Source organism: Camarhynchus parvulus, chromosome 3 (assembly GCF_901933205.1).
Source record: "Camarhynchus parvulus chromosome 3, STF_HiC, whole genome shotgun sequence".
NCBI lineage: Eukaryota > Metazoa > Chordata > Aves > Passeriformes > Thraupidae > Camarhynchus > Camarhynchus parvulus.
In genome coordinates this window covers 53,503,373-53,519,639 of record NC_044573.1, presented here as the reverse complement: position 1 = coordinate 53,519,639, position 16,267 = coordinate 53,503,373, and the positions used below count along the sequence as shown (strand labels likewise).

General features: G+C 38.5%; 1 protein-coding gene across 1 annotated transcript in view; it reads right to left on the bottom strand.

Moving 5' to 3' along the window:
* Window positions 1-1,482: 1,482 nt before the first annotated feature.
* Window positions 1,483-16,267, bottom strand: part of NOX3 (NADPH oxidase 3) — a 39,320-nt gene continuing 24,535 nt past the window's right edge. The window contains exons 10-13 of the mRNA XM_030945814.1: window positions 14,494-14,656; window positions 7,291-7,437; window positions 3,852-3,976; window positions 1,483-1,609 (exon numbers count right to left, since the gene is read on the bottom strand). Of these exons, the coding sequence (XP_030801674.1) occupies window positions 1,483-1,609; window positions 3,852-3,976; window positions 7,291-7,437; window positions 14,494-14,656 (562 nt within the window). The remainder of the gene's footprint in view (window positions 1,610-3,851; window positions 3,977-7,290; window positions 7,438-14,493; window positions 14,657-16,267) is intronic.

The following is a 16,267-nucleotide window of genomic DNA, read 5'->3' as shown; positions in this document are numbered from 1 at the left end:
AAGTGCATGTACACTAATACACGTGACATGGAGAGGACACAGGAGGAATTCAATGCCTACAAGTTTCCCATGCAGTGTGGTCCTGAGAGAGGACCTGAGAGAAGAGAGGTCCAGGGGAACTGGAGGATTTTCAAGAATCACCTTCTGCAGGTTCAAATATGATCCTTCTTGTTGTGGACTAAGCCGAAGATGGTAGGAGATCCATATGGTTGAACAATTCCCTCCTGACAGAACTGAAGCACAAAAGGAGGCATACAAGAGGTGAAAGCAAGGGCAGATCATGCAGGGAATATAGAGACAATGAGTGTGAAGGGATGGGGTCAGCAAAGCCAAAGCCCATTGGGAGTTAAATCTGGTGAGGGAAGTGAAGGGCAAGAAGAAGAGCTGCTGTGCATACATCAGTAACAAAAGGAAGGCCAGGATAATGTTGCTTTGCTGCTGAATGGGGTGGGGAATTTGGCACCCAAGGCCATGGAGAAATGTGGAAGTACTCAATTCCTGTTTTGCTTCAGTCCTTACAGATAAGGTTGACATTCAGAGATCCCTGGCTTCTCAGGCAAATGGGAAGATCTGAAAAAAATCATGCTTACCCTCAGTGAAGGAAGATCAGGTTAGGGATATTTTAAGCAAGTCCATGGAAACTGATGGGATGCATCCACAAGTGCTGAGGGAACTTGCCATTCTTTATTTTTGAATAGTCATGGTGATGGGAGAATGTTCCTGAGGAATGGAAGAATGCTGATGTCACTCCTCTCTTCACAGAATCAGCTCTGAGCAAGAGGTTTGGAGGGGAAGGCAGGGGTGCCTTCCCACCTCAGTCATTCTGTCATGAAACTTTTTTCCACAGTTTCAGCTGGATGTCTCATGAGATCCATTTGCTGAGTGCAAAATATTTCCGTAGTTCCCTTAGCCTATTAAACCTAAGTACATATTAGTCCATGGGATACACATTCCCATGGAAATGTCAGGTTTAAATGGTGCGTAGCTTGGTACGGCAAAACAAATTTGCTCCTTTGAAATTTGACAGAGTGTATAGAAATAGTGTTGCTGTGGTATAAAATGTAATGTGGATATGGATGTGTGTGCAGTGGGAGTGTAAAATCAGAAAACTGGGAAGGAAATATTTTCAATGGGCATGATTTAAACAGCAGGGATGTATTGCCTGCAATCTACACAACAGCAAAGTACAGCTCTGAATATCCATTTTACTCATGCCTTTTTCTTCAAAGGTTATGGTTTGTGTGTGTTTTCACACAGGTGTAGAGGGATTCACAGCATCATTAAGTAAGCAATGAAAAGGCCAAGGAAGGGGTCCAAATCTTTAGCTGCTATAGGATGGCATTTTTCTACTGCAGTCAATACACCTATTTCGATTTGCAACTCTTAATATCCAGCCTGAATGCTGCAGAATGAGTAGAGGATGGGAGAAGATGGGAAAAAAATACAAAGTCTGGTAATATCTATTGTACAGCTAAGTACAGCCTAGAAACTTTCTTTGTTATAGTGAAACTGAACTCCTCTTGGATCAACTGATGAATATGAGTTGCATGTCTTCTGCAGGATCTTAGAGAGCGCCTTGGGTCCACAGAAGAATACACCAATCCTGTTGCTGGAATTACAATAACAACAACAAACGTGAGAGTAGCAGGGGAAATGTATACATTGTGCTTTTTGGCTGCCTTCAGCTTTGCATCTTTTCAAGTGGCTTTTTGAGAAATACATTTGAAAAATCTTCTGTTACTGTATACTTTGTGTTATGTACTGTATAATTAGTGGTGCTACGTTAGAGTATAATAATTATAATACTTTCATGTTTATTATGTCTCATTACATTATTAGATTGCTATATTAGAGGTCACAAAATGTTTTAAATGGTAACTGTTTGGTTTTGATCTTCATAGCTTTTTCAGAGTGGCAAACATACTGCTTGCACTGAAAATTTTAAGTGCTTTTTCTTCAGCTAAGTTAGTTTTTTCCTAAAAAATTATACAAAATGCTCAGTTACTTCTGAGTTTTCTTCTCCTGTCTGTCCTCCCACCCCAGCCCCCATGCCACTTAGTCTAACACTTTTCTGCTCACAGACAATTTTTAAATAGCTGATTTAATAACAACATTTGTGAATAGGTACTTCTTATAAAATAAGAATGTGAGAAATGTAACAAACAATTGTGTTCATGTGTGCATGAACACGTAGGGAGCTGGTAACCTGGCTGCCTGCTAGAAACTGCCCAAAGGGTTTGTCTCCAAGTACACTACGCATATTGTTTTAAAACATGTATGCAGACACACATTCACACATGTGCTGTGCTGCTGGGGAAAGCTCAATCTGCAGAAATGCAGAGGAAGTGATAAGTGATAGAATGAGTTTAAAAAGATTTGTTCCTGTAAAGGAGGGGCTGTGGATATGATTTTGGTGCCCAAGCCATAGCCCCCAGAAGTCATGCCCAAATTTTTCTGGTGCTCAATTGCACCAGGTTTAACCTGAAGTGGTGTATTCTTGCTAATCTGCTAAAAGACACTGTTGCAGCCAGGGGGAACTCTGTCAGCCTAGGCACAGGGACCCGAAATTTATTCAGATCCTAAAAGCTGTTTGTTTCATCACACAGTAGAAACTCTTCTGTTTGACTCTTGAATCTTCTGTAACTCGGACCAAGAAAACACAGGATATTCTTTTCTCATAAGGAATCCTTATTTCATGCAAGGTTTTCTTTAAAAGGTTCAACATTGACCATAAACATGGGCATCTAGGCTCACAAAAAAAAAAAAAAAAAAAAAGAGATTTTTCTGTAAGTTTAGGACTGGCTTTCTATGGAACTACCTCAAGATCCAGTAGGAAAGCTAATGCCCATATCCCCCCTGAGCAGCAGAAAAACATTTTCATCTCATCTGTACTTACAGTTGCAGAAGTAACTAATGTTAAAAAGTAATGTTTCAACTATAACTTTAAAAGCTCTGTTTATATAGTAGAATCCCTATGAAAGGTCTTTCAAAAGTCATATTTTCTATTCTTGGCCTTTTTATGCTTTTAATCTTTCATATTTCCTGATTGTATTTATTTTGACCTCCATCAAGTGAATTCTCTATTACTGTTATTTTTTGCAATTTTATGGTATTCTTGTAGCTTACTGTATTCTCTTTGATCTCCTCCTTTTCAGCTTTTTCTTGGGTCTTTTTCATCTTTTAAAAGAAGTTTTCTCCTTTTTCTTTTTGTATCTCTGTCTTCCAAGTGCAAGCCTTTATTTTGCATTAGCAGGTAAATGTTTGGAAATCACAAAGTCACAAAGATTCTGGAATTTTCTACTGCTGAACACAAAATATTTCAAATTCTTGCTTCAAAGGCTTTCAGGAACAAAGAAGCTTTTCTCAGACCACTAGCAAATCCACCAAGTTCAAATGAACTGTCTTTGCCAGCAGAGATGAACTAATAACAGAACAGCACAGTCTTGCAAGAGCGGCCAAATATGTTAGGGGAACAAACATATCCTTGACATCATAAGAAAAAAATCACAGTTTATCTCTTTAATAACCATCTTCAAGGGAAATTAATGCTACTTTGTCCTTTGTGCAGAACAGTAATTGGATTGTGTGTTTCAATTATATCTGGACAAAGGCCAGGATATTGAAATACTTCTAAATATTAGATTTTCTTGTCCAAAAATTAGATTTTATTGGCATTCTCTTTCCGAGATTTCTTCATTAAAATCTTCATTAAGCATAAATCTTCTTTCCACACAGCAAAAAAGAAGAAATTGTTTTAAAAGGGTCATATAGAAAGGTTTGCTTTCCCCTCCTCCCACTGTTTATGCTGAGAGAAGAGTTACCTAACAAGGTTAGAAACCAGCCTGCCTTACCTAGGATGGTTTTCAGCTAGTTTCTTGAACTCATTGTCCCAGTTTGGCCTTCCATAACAGGTTTTCTGTCTCAAACCAGTAATTACATCCATCTTGTCATCACAATGTAGGGCTATGTGAGTAGCCTAAAGGCAAATTTATGAGATAATAATTTTAGAGTCAAAAACATATATTCCGAGTAAGAGACAAAAGCAATAATGCTGGGAAAGATGGAATGAGGGAAAGGACACTCTGCAATTATCAAATGGGAGGAGAGGACAGGGAGAAGGAGAAGGAGAGGGAGAGGGAGAGGGAGAGGGAGAGGGAGAGGGAGAGGGAGAGGGAGAGGGAGAGGGAGAGGGAGAGGGGGAGAGAAGGAGACGAGTATTTGAAAGTTCACAATATTACTAGAATTGTGAAAAGCCTTTCCAAAATTACTTAAGAGCCAAGTCCAGAGCATTCTGGTGCTGATGGAAAACCCAGTGGATATACAAGCTCAGCAGGGGTAAAAGCAGGGATCCAGTGGAGGACCACAAAGATGATGAGGGGTGTGGATCACCTCTGTTATGAGAAGAGACTGTGAGAACTGGGCCTGTTTAGTCAGGAGAAGATTGAGAGGGTATCTCATTAATTCATGTAAATCTTTCAAAGGCAGCTCTCAGGAGGATGGTGCCAGACTATTTTCGGTGGTGTCCAGTGGCAGGATGAGGAGCAATGGTCATAAACTCAAACACAAGAGGTTTCATCTCAACACGAGGAAGAACTTCTTTACACTGAGGGCAGCAGAGCACTGGAAAAGGCTGCCCAGGGAGGTTATGGAGTCTCTTTCTGGAGATATTCAAAACCCACCTGGGCAAGTCCCTGTGAAACCTGCTCTAGGTAACCCTGCCTTGGCAGGAGAGGTTGGTCTGGAGGATCTCCAGAGGTCTCTTCCATCCCTAACAATTCTATGACTCTCTGTGAAACCCTCAACGTTTTGAATTTTCTCCTCAGGTAGAGGTAGGTTCAGAAAGTGGATCACCTCAGGTAAAGCACTGAACCAAGTAAGCTCCTCAGCTCCCAAGTGCCAGCAAAAAAATTCTGATTTTCACAGGCATTTATTGTCCTTCAGCTCCTATGCTGCACCCATTACCTATCTGAGTACATCCCAAGTCATTTAAAAACAAAAACTATTGTCACTCCTAGCTGTACTGCTCTTGTGTAGGAGTAATATGCTTGTTTCCACTACAGACTATCATCATTGCTCTCACTATCAAGAAATTAACAGCAGTAAGTTTAAAAATGGACTTTGCATTTAGTCCAGGCCCTAGCATGGACTAAGTTTCATGATCATATTTTGCAGAAGTGGTTGCTGAAATTTTGGTCCATTTTGTAAGAATACTATATATTTCTTCTTCTAATGAGTCTTCCATGTTCCTTACCAACACAATAATTCTTGTCAAGCAAAGTTGTCACAAGAGGTCATGTTTCTAAAAGCTTCTTCTTGTTAGTTTGAGCAACTGTCATGAAGGATTTGGAATAGTCTAAGAAACACCTTAAAGTGTTTGGTAAGAGTGGGAGGTAGAAAACTACAGAATTTTTGAATTGTTTGCAGCAAAATTTTCCCATTGATAGGATGGGCTGTTCTCATTAAGTGGAAGTTTCCCAGGATTTTTGATATTAGCCTTTGCAATAGCTCAGAGTGCTAAGGTTGCCTAGAAGTCCCAGGGGTATTGCAAGGAGCTTGTCCAAGCAGAGGCAGACCATGTGCCTCATCTGCTTGGCCATTTGTGGCCAACATGGAATCTGCAAAGAGCTCAAAGCATTGAACAAACATGTCTGAGTAGACATGTGTCAGTAAAGGAGGGTGTACTAGAAGGTTTAAAATGCCCATCCTCCTTGAGTTCAACTTCACTTGACCACTGGTCATCTGTATGGTGAGACAGGGAGAGAGCCCTGAGAATGTTGTTTTGTTTTTTGTCAGAGGAGAAGTAAAATGTCATTCAAATATTACTGGTGCAGAAGCTCAAATTTTGAGGAGTGATGAACAGGAATTTACTAAAAATAAAATCCTATAAGATTAGGGAGCTTTGTGTGTATCTGAAGAAGATGATGTTACTGAGCACAGTGCCCAGGTCAGAGAAATAGCTGCTGAAGAACCTTCCTCTGACAGGAATTGAGAGAGATCATGGGGTTGAAGAGAGGAAGAAGTCCCTGCAGAAAATTGCCGGGTGCATGAGTGAAGAGAGACAGACACCCACCATTGTCAAGAACCATTGTCACCCTACCTGACTTCTGGCCTGATGTTTGCCCAAGGGAGAAGAGAGGTGATAGCTGGAAGATGAGGGCAGCTTTGTGGTTTTTAGGTTCTCCTATAGGTTCTTTAACAGTAGGTTTTAGGTAATACCCTATGATATTGCTAATGCAGAGCAGTAGTTTCTGTAACTGCCATATACTTCACAATGGGAGTGGATTTTTCTGAATATAGCTTTATGCACATACCTCATTACTTGACAGAAACTCTAAGGAAAGCAGAAAGAAACAATGGAGGTTTTGTATCAGCAGAGGCAGAAAAGGAAAAGCTCTATGAAATCTGTATTTTTTTCATCTCTACTAGGCAGTCCTTCATTCAACAGAGACAGCAGGAAATAAAACAGTAGAGCAAAGACTTCCCTGTTAGAGGTTTTCTGGCAGGTGCCTGACTTACCACTGCATGATCTGAGTGATCCATTAAAAAGGGGAGAGAGAGAGAGAGAGAAAATCAACACATTTGTGTTTAGCTAAAGACTAAAGAGATTGAATAATATTGACCCAGTCTAAGAATTAAGTGCCTGAGGTGATATGATCCAATGAAAGTATGAGATGGCAAATTAAAGTCAATCAGAGAAAATGTCTTTTCAAACAACATGAATTAGACCATGTAGTTGGTTGCCAAAATTTTCCAAGTGCAGTACTTTTCAAAAATGCACTGGATATATATATATATATATATATATGTGTGTGTGTGTAAATATATATATATATATATATATGTATATATATGTATGCATATTTATGTATATATATATGAATTACTACAACAGAAGTTGTATTAAATAATAAGAGTAAATGAAACCTACACTTTTTAGGCAGTCCTCAACATTTCAGCACAAAAATGACAGAATCTAATGAAAGACTGTTCCTAAGACGTAGACAAAATATCCCTTGATGAGCTCCTGAAAGCTCTATGCACTTTTTTCTGAGACATCTGGTAACCATCTTTGCCCAAGATGAGATGCAGGATTGGAGGAATCCCTGGCTTGATTTCTCCATTCCTGTTTTCCTAAATGTGAGATGTAAACAGACAACTTAGGATCTTCATATTTACAGTTATTTTTCTCTCTGCTTCATCCATCATTTATTCAGCTGTTCCTGTTCCATATGTTACCATACTGGAAAAGCAAGGTACATTAACTCTGACTTGTAATAGTTTCATTATTACCTGACTTTCATCCCAGCCAGTAAGAAATATATGATAGCTTAGAAAATCGTTTTTCCGTTTTTCAGCCATTTTTGTTTCCAAATGGAAGAGAAGATCAGCAAACCACTCAAATGCTGATGGGTCTCGACAAATCCAGTAAAAATAAACCTGTCAAATAAAGTAAAGAGATTTAACAAGAAGCAAACTTTTGATAAAACTTCCTAATTACTGGCTCAACTCATTAACCATATAGTGTGTGATTCTTCTCCACACTAAATTTATAGTAAACATAATTGAACATCATTTTGACATTTTAAAATTTTGATTGTCATCTTAAACAATGAGTGAATAAATTAATGTGCTAGTGAAAGTAGGCAATGGACAAGCTTCCCATAAAGCCCTGCCAGTGCTTCTCTGCTTTGACTTGTAGTACCTAGTCCTTCATTTCTTGCAAATAATTTGATGATTATTTGGAATTTTGGATTTATTTAATTTTAGTTTCATTCAGCATTGAAGCAAGGAATTCCTTGTTTCTCAAGACCTTATGCCATAGACTAACTCTTGATGTTGCCAAAAGGTATTTATGTTCTTCAAGTCATATGCCCTGTATAAAACAGGGGAGAAATAGTCCCTATTCCTTTTTAAAAAATGTATTTCATGTTTAATTTGGAGCATCTAGTTCCTAGGGAAACCTGAAACTAAATTTACAATTGCCAAAGGGGTAAAATGAACTGCTATCCCATGATTGGTTTTCTATTGTTTGAAACCCTCCTCTCTGTCAAAAATTAACACAATTTCTCTCATCCAGATTTCACTAGTTTCACTTTTCGTCTTTTTTGTTTATTATCTATTGGGTTGGAGAGCCTGTTATCAAAGTTTTGTTCTACAGGTAGAAATTAGAGATCAAGTTATCTTATAATGGTGTCTATAGCAAACCAAATGTTCCTGCCACTGAGAGGCATCCTTTAATCATACCTATGACTTATTTTTCCTACTCTATTGCAGTAAATCAAAAACATAGCAGAGTTTGTTGTGTTTTGATTTTTTTTTAAAGAAAGAAGCTAATTTATTAATATCTTGGCATAAGGTAATGCTTGCGTAGGAAAAAAAATCTTGCAAACAAGACTGTTAGTCATTGTCCATATGATGATGAGTTTCTATTTCAAGAGTCCTTCCTCTGGCATCTTCAGCTGGAACAGTGGGAGTCCACAAGAACCTTTTTCTGCCCAGTTTTTACAGCCAGCTGGCCCAGGGATCATTGTGACCACTCCTGCAAGTGTATGATCTATTGTGATCTGTTGTCTTAACTGCATATAAAGCATCTTCTAACTAGTTAGCTAATTCTAGAAGGTTGTCCTCTGTGAGCACTTCTGCAGGAATGGTTTCTGATGACCATGTGCAAATGTCTTTTCTGTGTACAAGTTAATAAAGTTTGCAGCAGGAACTGCCTCAGCACTGATGATATTCCCTTGTCAGGATCTCATCAGTGCCCTGAAACTCAGTCACTCTTAGGCCCATCAGGACCTTAGGGAGTCTTCAGCACCATCATGATTTCCCAGTTGGAAATCTCCTCTAGCAATGCTGTGCTGTGTAGAGGACTTGGACCAGTCCATCCCCTGGTTTCAGCTCAGCGCCTTGTACGAAGCCAACACAGATATGGAGACAACTCAACTGTGAGTTCCTGTTCTACCCAGAGGATGAATGCCTGAAACTCCCAGGCTGTCTGTCCAGGCACTACCCTGATGGCAGTCTGAAGCACAATTACAAGATAAGTGTGATTGCAATTCTTGTTACTCAGATTCTGCAGCTATTGCAGCACACGCTACCATTATTTTGACCAGATGGTGCCAAACCTCAAATGGGCCTCTGCAGGCTGGGTATTTTCAAAATTTATCCAAAGAAGAAATTCACAAACATGGAGGAAGTCTAAAAATACACAGTTTCAGATGTGAAAGGAACAGCAGAAAGGACGATGTATAAGTTTGTAAAAACTGAATGATGGGAACTTATTTTATTATGACTGTGATTTTTATTTTGTTGAAAAATCCTTTAGCTTTCTCCAACTCATCTCCTTCTCTGCTCACCAGCCCCTCTGTCTTTTATTGTACTGCAATATCAAAGGTGATCTGGAAGGTATGTTCCCAAGGCAATCATTAACCCTTTTCCACAGAATCAATGGGTAAAAATGCATATTGAACACTTCTGAAATGAAAAACCAGAGAAAAAAACCAGAAACCTATAAAGAGATTTCCCAAAGATTTAATATATTAGGTTGTCAGACTTCTGGTAAGGTGGTGGGAGAAAAATGTGGTAATATCATGCTTCAGTGGAGATTTGGTGAAAGACACTAACAGTAATTTGAGATGTTTCCTAGATCTGAGTGTACTGTAAGAGACCATCTGTGGTTTATGTAAGAAATATAAATGATGTATGATCCCAGAAACAGAGATAAGGCATTCAGGGTTAAGTAGGGTATTTTTACAGCTCAGGAATAAGACTGACTGTGGAACTTTAGTACTAACCATCTTGGCTGTTTGCTTTTTCCCTTCTGTTTCAATATTTTGCCTTAAATATGACCTCATTGCTTTATGGAGGGGGGTTGCTGTTGATTTACCCTGGCATAGGTTATGAGGAAAAAGCAAGCCCACTGATGTTCTAGAATTTCAAATTTGTGGCCAACAACAGCATTATTTTAAATTACCAAAACTAGGTAAGCTTTACAGCCTTAACCTGTATGTAGCTTTTTTCTGTCTGAGTCCTAAAGTTGTTCTATATACTCAGCACCTCGAAAATCAGCCCACTGAGTGCTGTCAGTCTGTATCACACCATAGCTGTTGATTTGTAGTGAGAAATTTCTTCCCCCAGACTCTACTTGATCATCTTATTTCTCAAGTTTTTTCAGCAGTGCATTTGATGGAAATGTATATTTAGTACATATTTAGTGTGTGGAGAGGAGATATGTGTTTCTAAACGAGTAAAGAAATGTTCATGGGGTAGCAACTGGGAGCATGTAGGCAGGACTGGGAGATAAGCACATTCAGAGAAGGAGGAAGGCAAGCTAGCCAATGAGTTGAGACAATACAGTCTTCAAACTGGGGAGCTGGTTTCCAGAGTATCAGACTATGCCTCTTGAAGGAATGCTTTTAGCTGTTTGTGGGCCTGGCTGTCACAGGAACAGCCAGTCCAACTGGTTGGAACAAGCCACCTCTGGCACACTCCTCTAAGGAGAGGATACAGCTTTCTGAAACTGCAAAAATTCCTTAAGCTCATCCCGTGGCACCCATTGTGTTGCCTCTGATTTTCACGTTAAGAGGTGGCAGGCATTTGGTGATGAAGAAAGACTGTCATTGTTAGAAGTATTTTTGGCTGTCATTATAATCTTAGAAAGAAAAGAGATAGTGAAGAAGTATGGCCTATGGGTAAAAGGAATTAGTTTCCTTTAGATCAAAGAGGACTTCGAGTCTAATATGTTAAAATAAATGGTGTTTACAAAGAAGTCTTCCTTTCTTTACACTGGCTGCCCATAGCATAGCACAACATATTACATACATAATTAAAATACAATAAATGCACCAAAAAATTAATCCTTATTAAAACAGTGGAATAAAGTAGCTCCAGTGCATTTACATAATTAAAGATTATTCTGAATCCTGTTTTTTTTGTAAGCCTCGTACTATTAACTGACTGCAATTATTTGGGACCCTTAAAAATCTGGTTTAGATTTATGTTTCATTAGTGTCCACCCACCCTACTGCCATCAATTGCATTTATCAGCTTGATGACTTGCCCAAGTAAACTGTCTTAAATTTTCCAAGTGCTCTTTTTGCAAATTGAGTTAGATGCAGTATTGCTATTAATCAGATCAAAGCAGGGGTTTGAATAGTTGCTTATTTCTGTAATGCCCTTGCAATTCATGGATATTTATCCTTCAGTTTCCCACATCCTGTATTTTGTACAATGGACAAGAGCAAGGGTTGTGTTACCTCTTTCCTGTAAGGTGAAAGAACATTCTTTGTAAATCAGCTTCCATCATGAGGATAGTCATTAGTAATTATCTGTTGGTGAGCATTCATCTGTTTCTTCCTGCTCCCTGAGGGCAGAGTTGGAGCTGCAGCTCTGGGCAATGCTAGCTTTTCACTAAAGGGGTGTCAGACGAGGACATCCCTCTTCCCTGACTCTTGCTGCTCTCTCCTAGGCATGAATATCCCTGCAAAAACCTCCAACACCTGCAGGTGGCCACCTCCCTGCAAGCCTCCAGTCCTTCATGCTCTTGGGTATACTACATTACCTGTGGGCTGCAGCATACAAAAACAAACAAACAAACAAACAACAGCAACAACAAAAAATCTCAGAGGTCATGCAGGAGGTGGGGGTTTGGCAGCCTAGAGGAGGCACTAACTTAGGGTGGCAGCAAACAGCCTTTCCCATAAATGCATAACAAGGTTCAAAATCATATTCCTAAATTTGAAGCAGAAAGCTTAAACTGTTATCAAAAAAGATCAGAAAGGTGGTTACATTTGACAGAAGAAAGAGCCTAGGTTTTTAGGTCTTCAAGACAAGATTTTTGTGCAGGACTGGAGACTGGGGCAGATATTTACCTCAGGTGTGGAAGTCAGTCCCAAAGCAAATGGAAGAGCCTGATTGTGTTTTCCTCTCTATGTAGCTGAACTGCCATAACATGCTATGGTTGTTTAAGGTATACATGGATTCAAAAAACAATTGGACTACTGCATGGAAGAAAAAGCCACAAAGGGATATTAAAGACAGAAGTACAGCTCTTGTATCAAGGGGTTACTGAGCTAGCAGTTGCTCAATGGTGAAGAAGTGTCTTGTAAAAAACCAATCACCATCTGATTTTTCTGGTCTGTATACTTTTCTCTAGGTATTCATGAAGAGCCACCATTGGAGATAATATATGGGGCTAGATGGATATTTGGTATTACTCAGTTAGGACCTTTCCTGTGTCTTTTGTAGAGAAGAGAAAGTGGATGTTTGCTGACACTAGAATCTGATGGATCAGTACAATTTTATCAATTTCAATTGATCTGAAAAATGAGACCACTAATGTGAAAAAAAAATAATTGTATTATGCATAAGTAAAGCCAGTAGAAACTTTCCAGCCATGCCTGGTAGTACATGCAAAAAATGATGGGCAAATGAGGGCTCTAAGGCTATTTAATTGTGAAGAATCAATTAGATAAATGTATACTCCTTTTGATTTGTTGGGTTTTTTAAATTATACAGCTGCAGACATTATGGAAACTATGAGTATTTATATCTCAACCATATGTGGGCAACACTAAGAAATATTAGTTCAATAACCGTAATGATAGCTGTACTCAAATCAAAACGAAGTTGTTAAAAAAAAAGAAAAACCTCTTATTTATTTCCTTAATAGACATTTCTATGGTACTCATCATGGCAAAAAGAGAGTGCTGAATACTTTGAGGAAGATTAAATTATTTGCAATTATACTACAAGTGGAAGCTTTTAACCAATGAAAAAAAAAGTGGATCTACCCTGAGATTAATCGCTCTCACTGCTAAATTTTTTTAAGTAATGCTGTGAACTTCCCCATGACCTTTTATCCACACTTTCAAAATATTTTACAAGCACTGATGAAATTTAGCCTCATAACACCTGTGAAAAATAAATATCGCTATTCCCACTGCACCAGTAAGGAAGCCAAGATATAAAGAAAAGACAAGTAGAAATCCTGATAATTTTGTGTTTCACAGAAATTCAGAAAAAACTAACTCTATAGTAGAAAACCATGGCAGAATGCATGATGCATTTATTTTTGCAGGCACACTTAGCCAAAATTCTCCCTAATTCTCCCCATGAATGAACACCTTTGAGTATTCTATTGATGCATAGTTAAATTCTGTTCTTACCCCCTTAAGATAGCAGCAATGACAATAGTAACAACAACACTTTTACTTGTATACATGTAGAATATATATAATCTACATATATAAAGTTTGTATGCATATGCGTAGCTCTCCTTCCGGTGAAAAAGATCATCCTGGTACAATCGTAGTGTTTGCAAATACACTTCTTTTCTCAAATAGCATGTATTACCATTTTTATTTCCCTCCCTTCTCAGTGCTTTTTCTGCCTCAAAGATCCCCCCTGGCAATTTGAACCTGTCCTCAACTCCTCAGTTACTAAAATCCCAGATGCTTTTTCAGTGGCAGCTCGTCATTAAGATGCCAGTTTTAACACTCTTTCATTTAAAAAGATCAGCCCCTTGGTCCTGCAATCAGTTCCATATGTATTGACCCTTTCAGAGATCTGTCCCTTCCAATGCAATTTCAATGTTTGTCCTTAAATGTGAAATGTTGAAAGTCCCTGATTCAGCTTTTAAACTGGAAAATGGCCTAAAAGCTGTAAGGTCCACAAGGTCGCACTTGCCATGATGGATACAGAAGAGAATGTTTAATGCTGATTTTTTTCTATGCTACCTTCTGGCCCTCACCCCACTTCACCTTTTATCTCTTCTTCACCTATAGTCCCCAGTGCTGCCTCACATGCCATTAGCAGAAGGTATATAACAGGTTAGAAAATTAAGAGTATGTTAATTAATTTGGTGCCATCTTTACCTTATAGATCTGAACATATTTTTTCAACAAAATAATTAAAGTGGTGTGAGGGAGTAATATGTATCTTGATATATGCATCTCATCCGGAGCTTAAATACCTTTTATATTCCTTCTGTGCTGATTAATATCCCGACTTTGCAATGTGAGAAAAGCAGCAAATGGTTGCTGAACGCAGCCTTCTGGACCAGGACATGCTGCTGAAGGACTCTCTTGGAACTTGCACCTGGGCAAAGAGCAGGTGCTGCCCTTCACTTCTGGTTGAGATGACATTGCAGGATTTATTTTTCATAAGAAAGAGGCTAAGTTCCTCTTGTAGCTCCCTAATTATCTGTCTAGCTGTGAAAGACATTCCACAGTTATCTCCAGCTGCTATTAAAAGTCTGGTCTTTCAAATTTTACTAAAAACATTGCAGCTTGGGCTACCTTCTTTCTTGGAGAATGACACTGAGTTCAGGAGACTTCACCCCACAACAATTCCTAAGGCAACTGGAAAGGGAGTGCCTGCTTCTCAGAGCGAGTCAAAGCACTCAAGTGAGACTGTAGCTTTGAATTTTCTCTCTCCCCTGGCTAAGTAGGCTCACTTGTGGAACTTTTTAATGAAGCAATAAACTTTTCCACCTACCTTCTGCAGTGCCAGTACTGTGTTAGGGTTGCAGCATTTGTACCAAATGGATTTTAAAATAGAGGCAAATGGTGTGACTCCAATTCCTGCTGCAATGCACACACTGACTCGGTAGTGGAAGATGTCTGTGGTTGCAGATCCATATGGTCCATCCACAGCCAGTCTACAGCAAAAAAACATAGTCAGGAGTCAACAACATATTAAGTGACAGAAAGGTTAACATTTGTTGGGCTACACATTGTCAAAACTGAATTTCTGTTAAAATAAAAGAGAAAATACATGTCTAAGGCAGCACATAAATTGCCTATACAAATGCATTTAATTTTCAGTGAGTGCCATTTAATAGCAAAACAACTGTCTTCTCTGAAATAAGAGAACAAGAGCACCCATGTGGATTTGGGGCCTGGCCATCTATTTAAGCATGCAATTGCAATTTTCTGGCTTTCTGAAATGTGATTAGTCATATAATTGCATGTCCAAATTTAGCTGTGGAATTTACATATTTAATTATGAATTACTGAAAAGCATCCTGTTTTAGAGCTTTATTTGTTACATTGTACATATCAAAGTAAAGAGGAACAGATTATATTAATCATTTTTAGAAGTTCTGTATTTGAGTTAAAGCAATAAAGGAGAAGGCAAGAAAAAGGTCATCATATGCAAGGGAACTACTATTTTCTCAGCTCTTTCTGAAAAAGCAGTATTTCAGGAATACATTTTTGGCATAATACTGTACTTAGTATCTGATCTAAAGGCAAAAATGTGTAAGGAGACATGCTTGTTGATATTACTGCCTCCTGTAATCAATGTTGCTGATGCCAAGAAATTAATTTTGGTCAAAATTTGAGATGAAAAAGATTGTTGAATAATCAGATTCATTCCTTTAGCTACATGAAATGTAAATACACACAGTGCTTTGGAGTGCTCTTTCCAGCCCTGTCTTTATACAACATATATGCTTGGAAGATGGTTTCACCAACACCCAATCCTTATGGAAAAAAAAGGCTTTTTCTTCCTTTTTGATTTTCTGTTGTTTTGTGCTCTTTACTGCATGAATCATCCTTAAAAATTATCCTTAAATAGTACAAACATATAGGCACACATAATTAAAATGAGGTGTCTTGACAAGAAGAGAAAGGGGGATCCCCAAGCAATGCTACATACAAATATAGGGACACAAGGGTATCTCAAACCTTATTGTTACTTTTTTAAAAGTCCTAACAAACATTCACCATTTTATTTCAATATTCAAAATGCCCTGCAAGTGCAGTAGCAAAACAACCTAGCTACTCTGGCATAATTGCTAGAAATCTGACCCTAGACATAAAGAATAGGTTTTTTTTTAATATGTACAATTATTTAGATTTTTGTCCAGCGCAGTATTTTTTGAGCACTCAAAAATTCCTGCAAAATATGATTAATTTATTGTATATAACTATAGTGCCTAAGAACAGCTTTCAGATAAGCCTTCTATGTAGTTCAATGTGAGGCTGGAAGCAATTCTCATTGTTGTCAGCAGATTGAGAAAAAATTGATCTGGAAGAAATTTCAAGGATTCTCTAGTCCGTTGCTGCGCTATAAGACAGGTTCAATTATTTCTGAATCATCCCTTGAAGAGATTTGTCTTGTCAGTCTGCTCCTAAATCCTCAGGTGACAGAGATCCCATCATTGGTTTGAATGCTTTACTCAGCCACAGCTTTACAACTGAGCCAAACACAAAGCCTCAGAGAAGCAGGGAGGAGAAAGAGAAGAAGGAAAAACTGAGCTATGCAA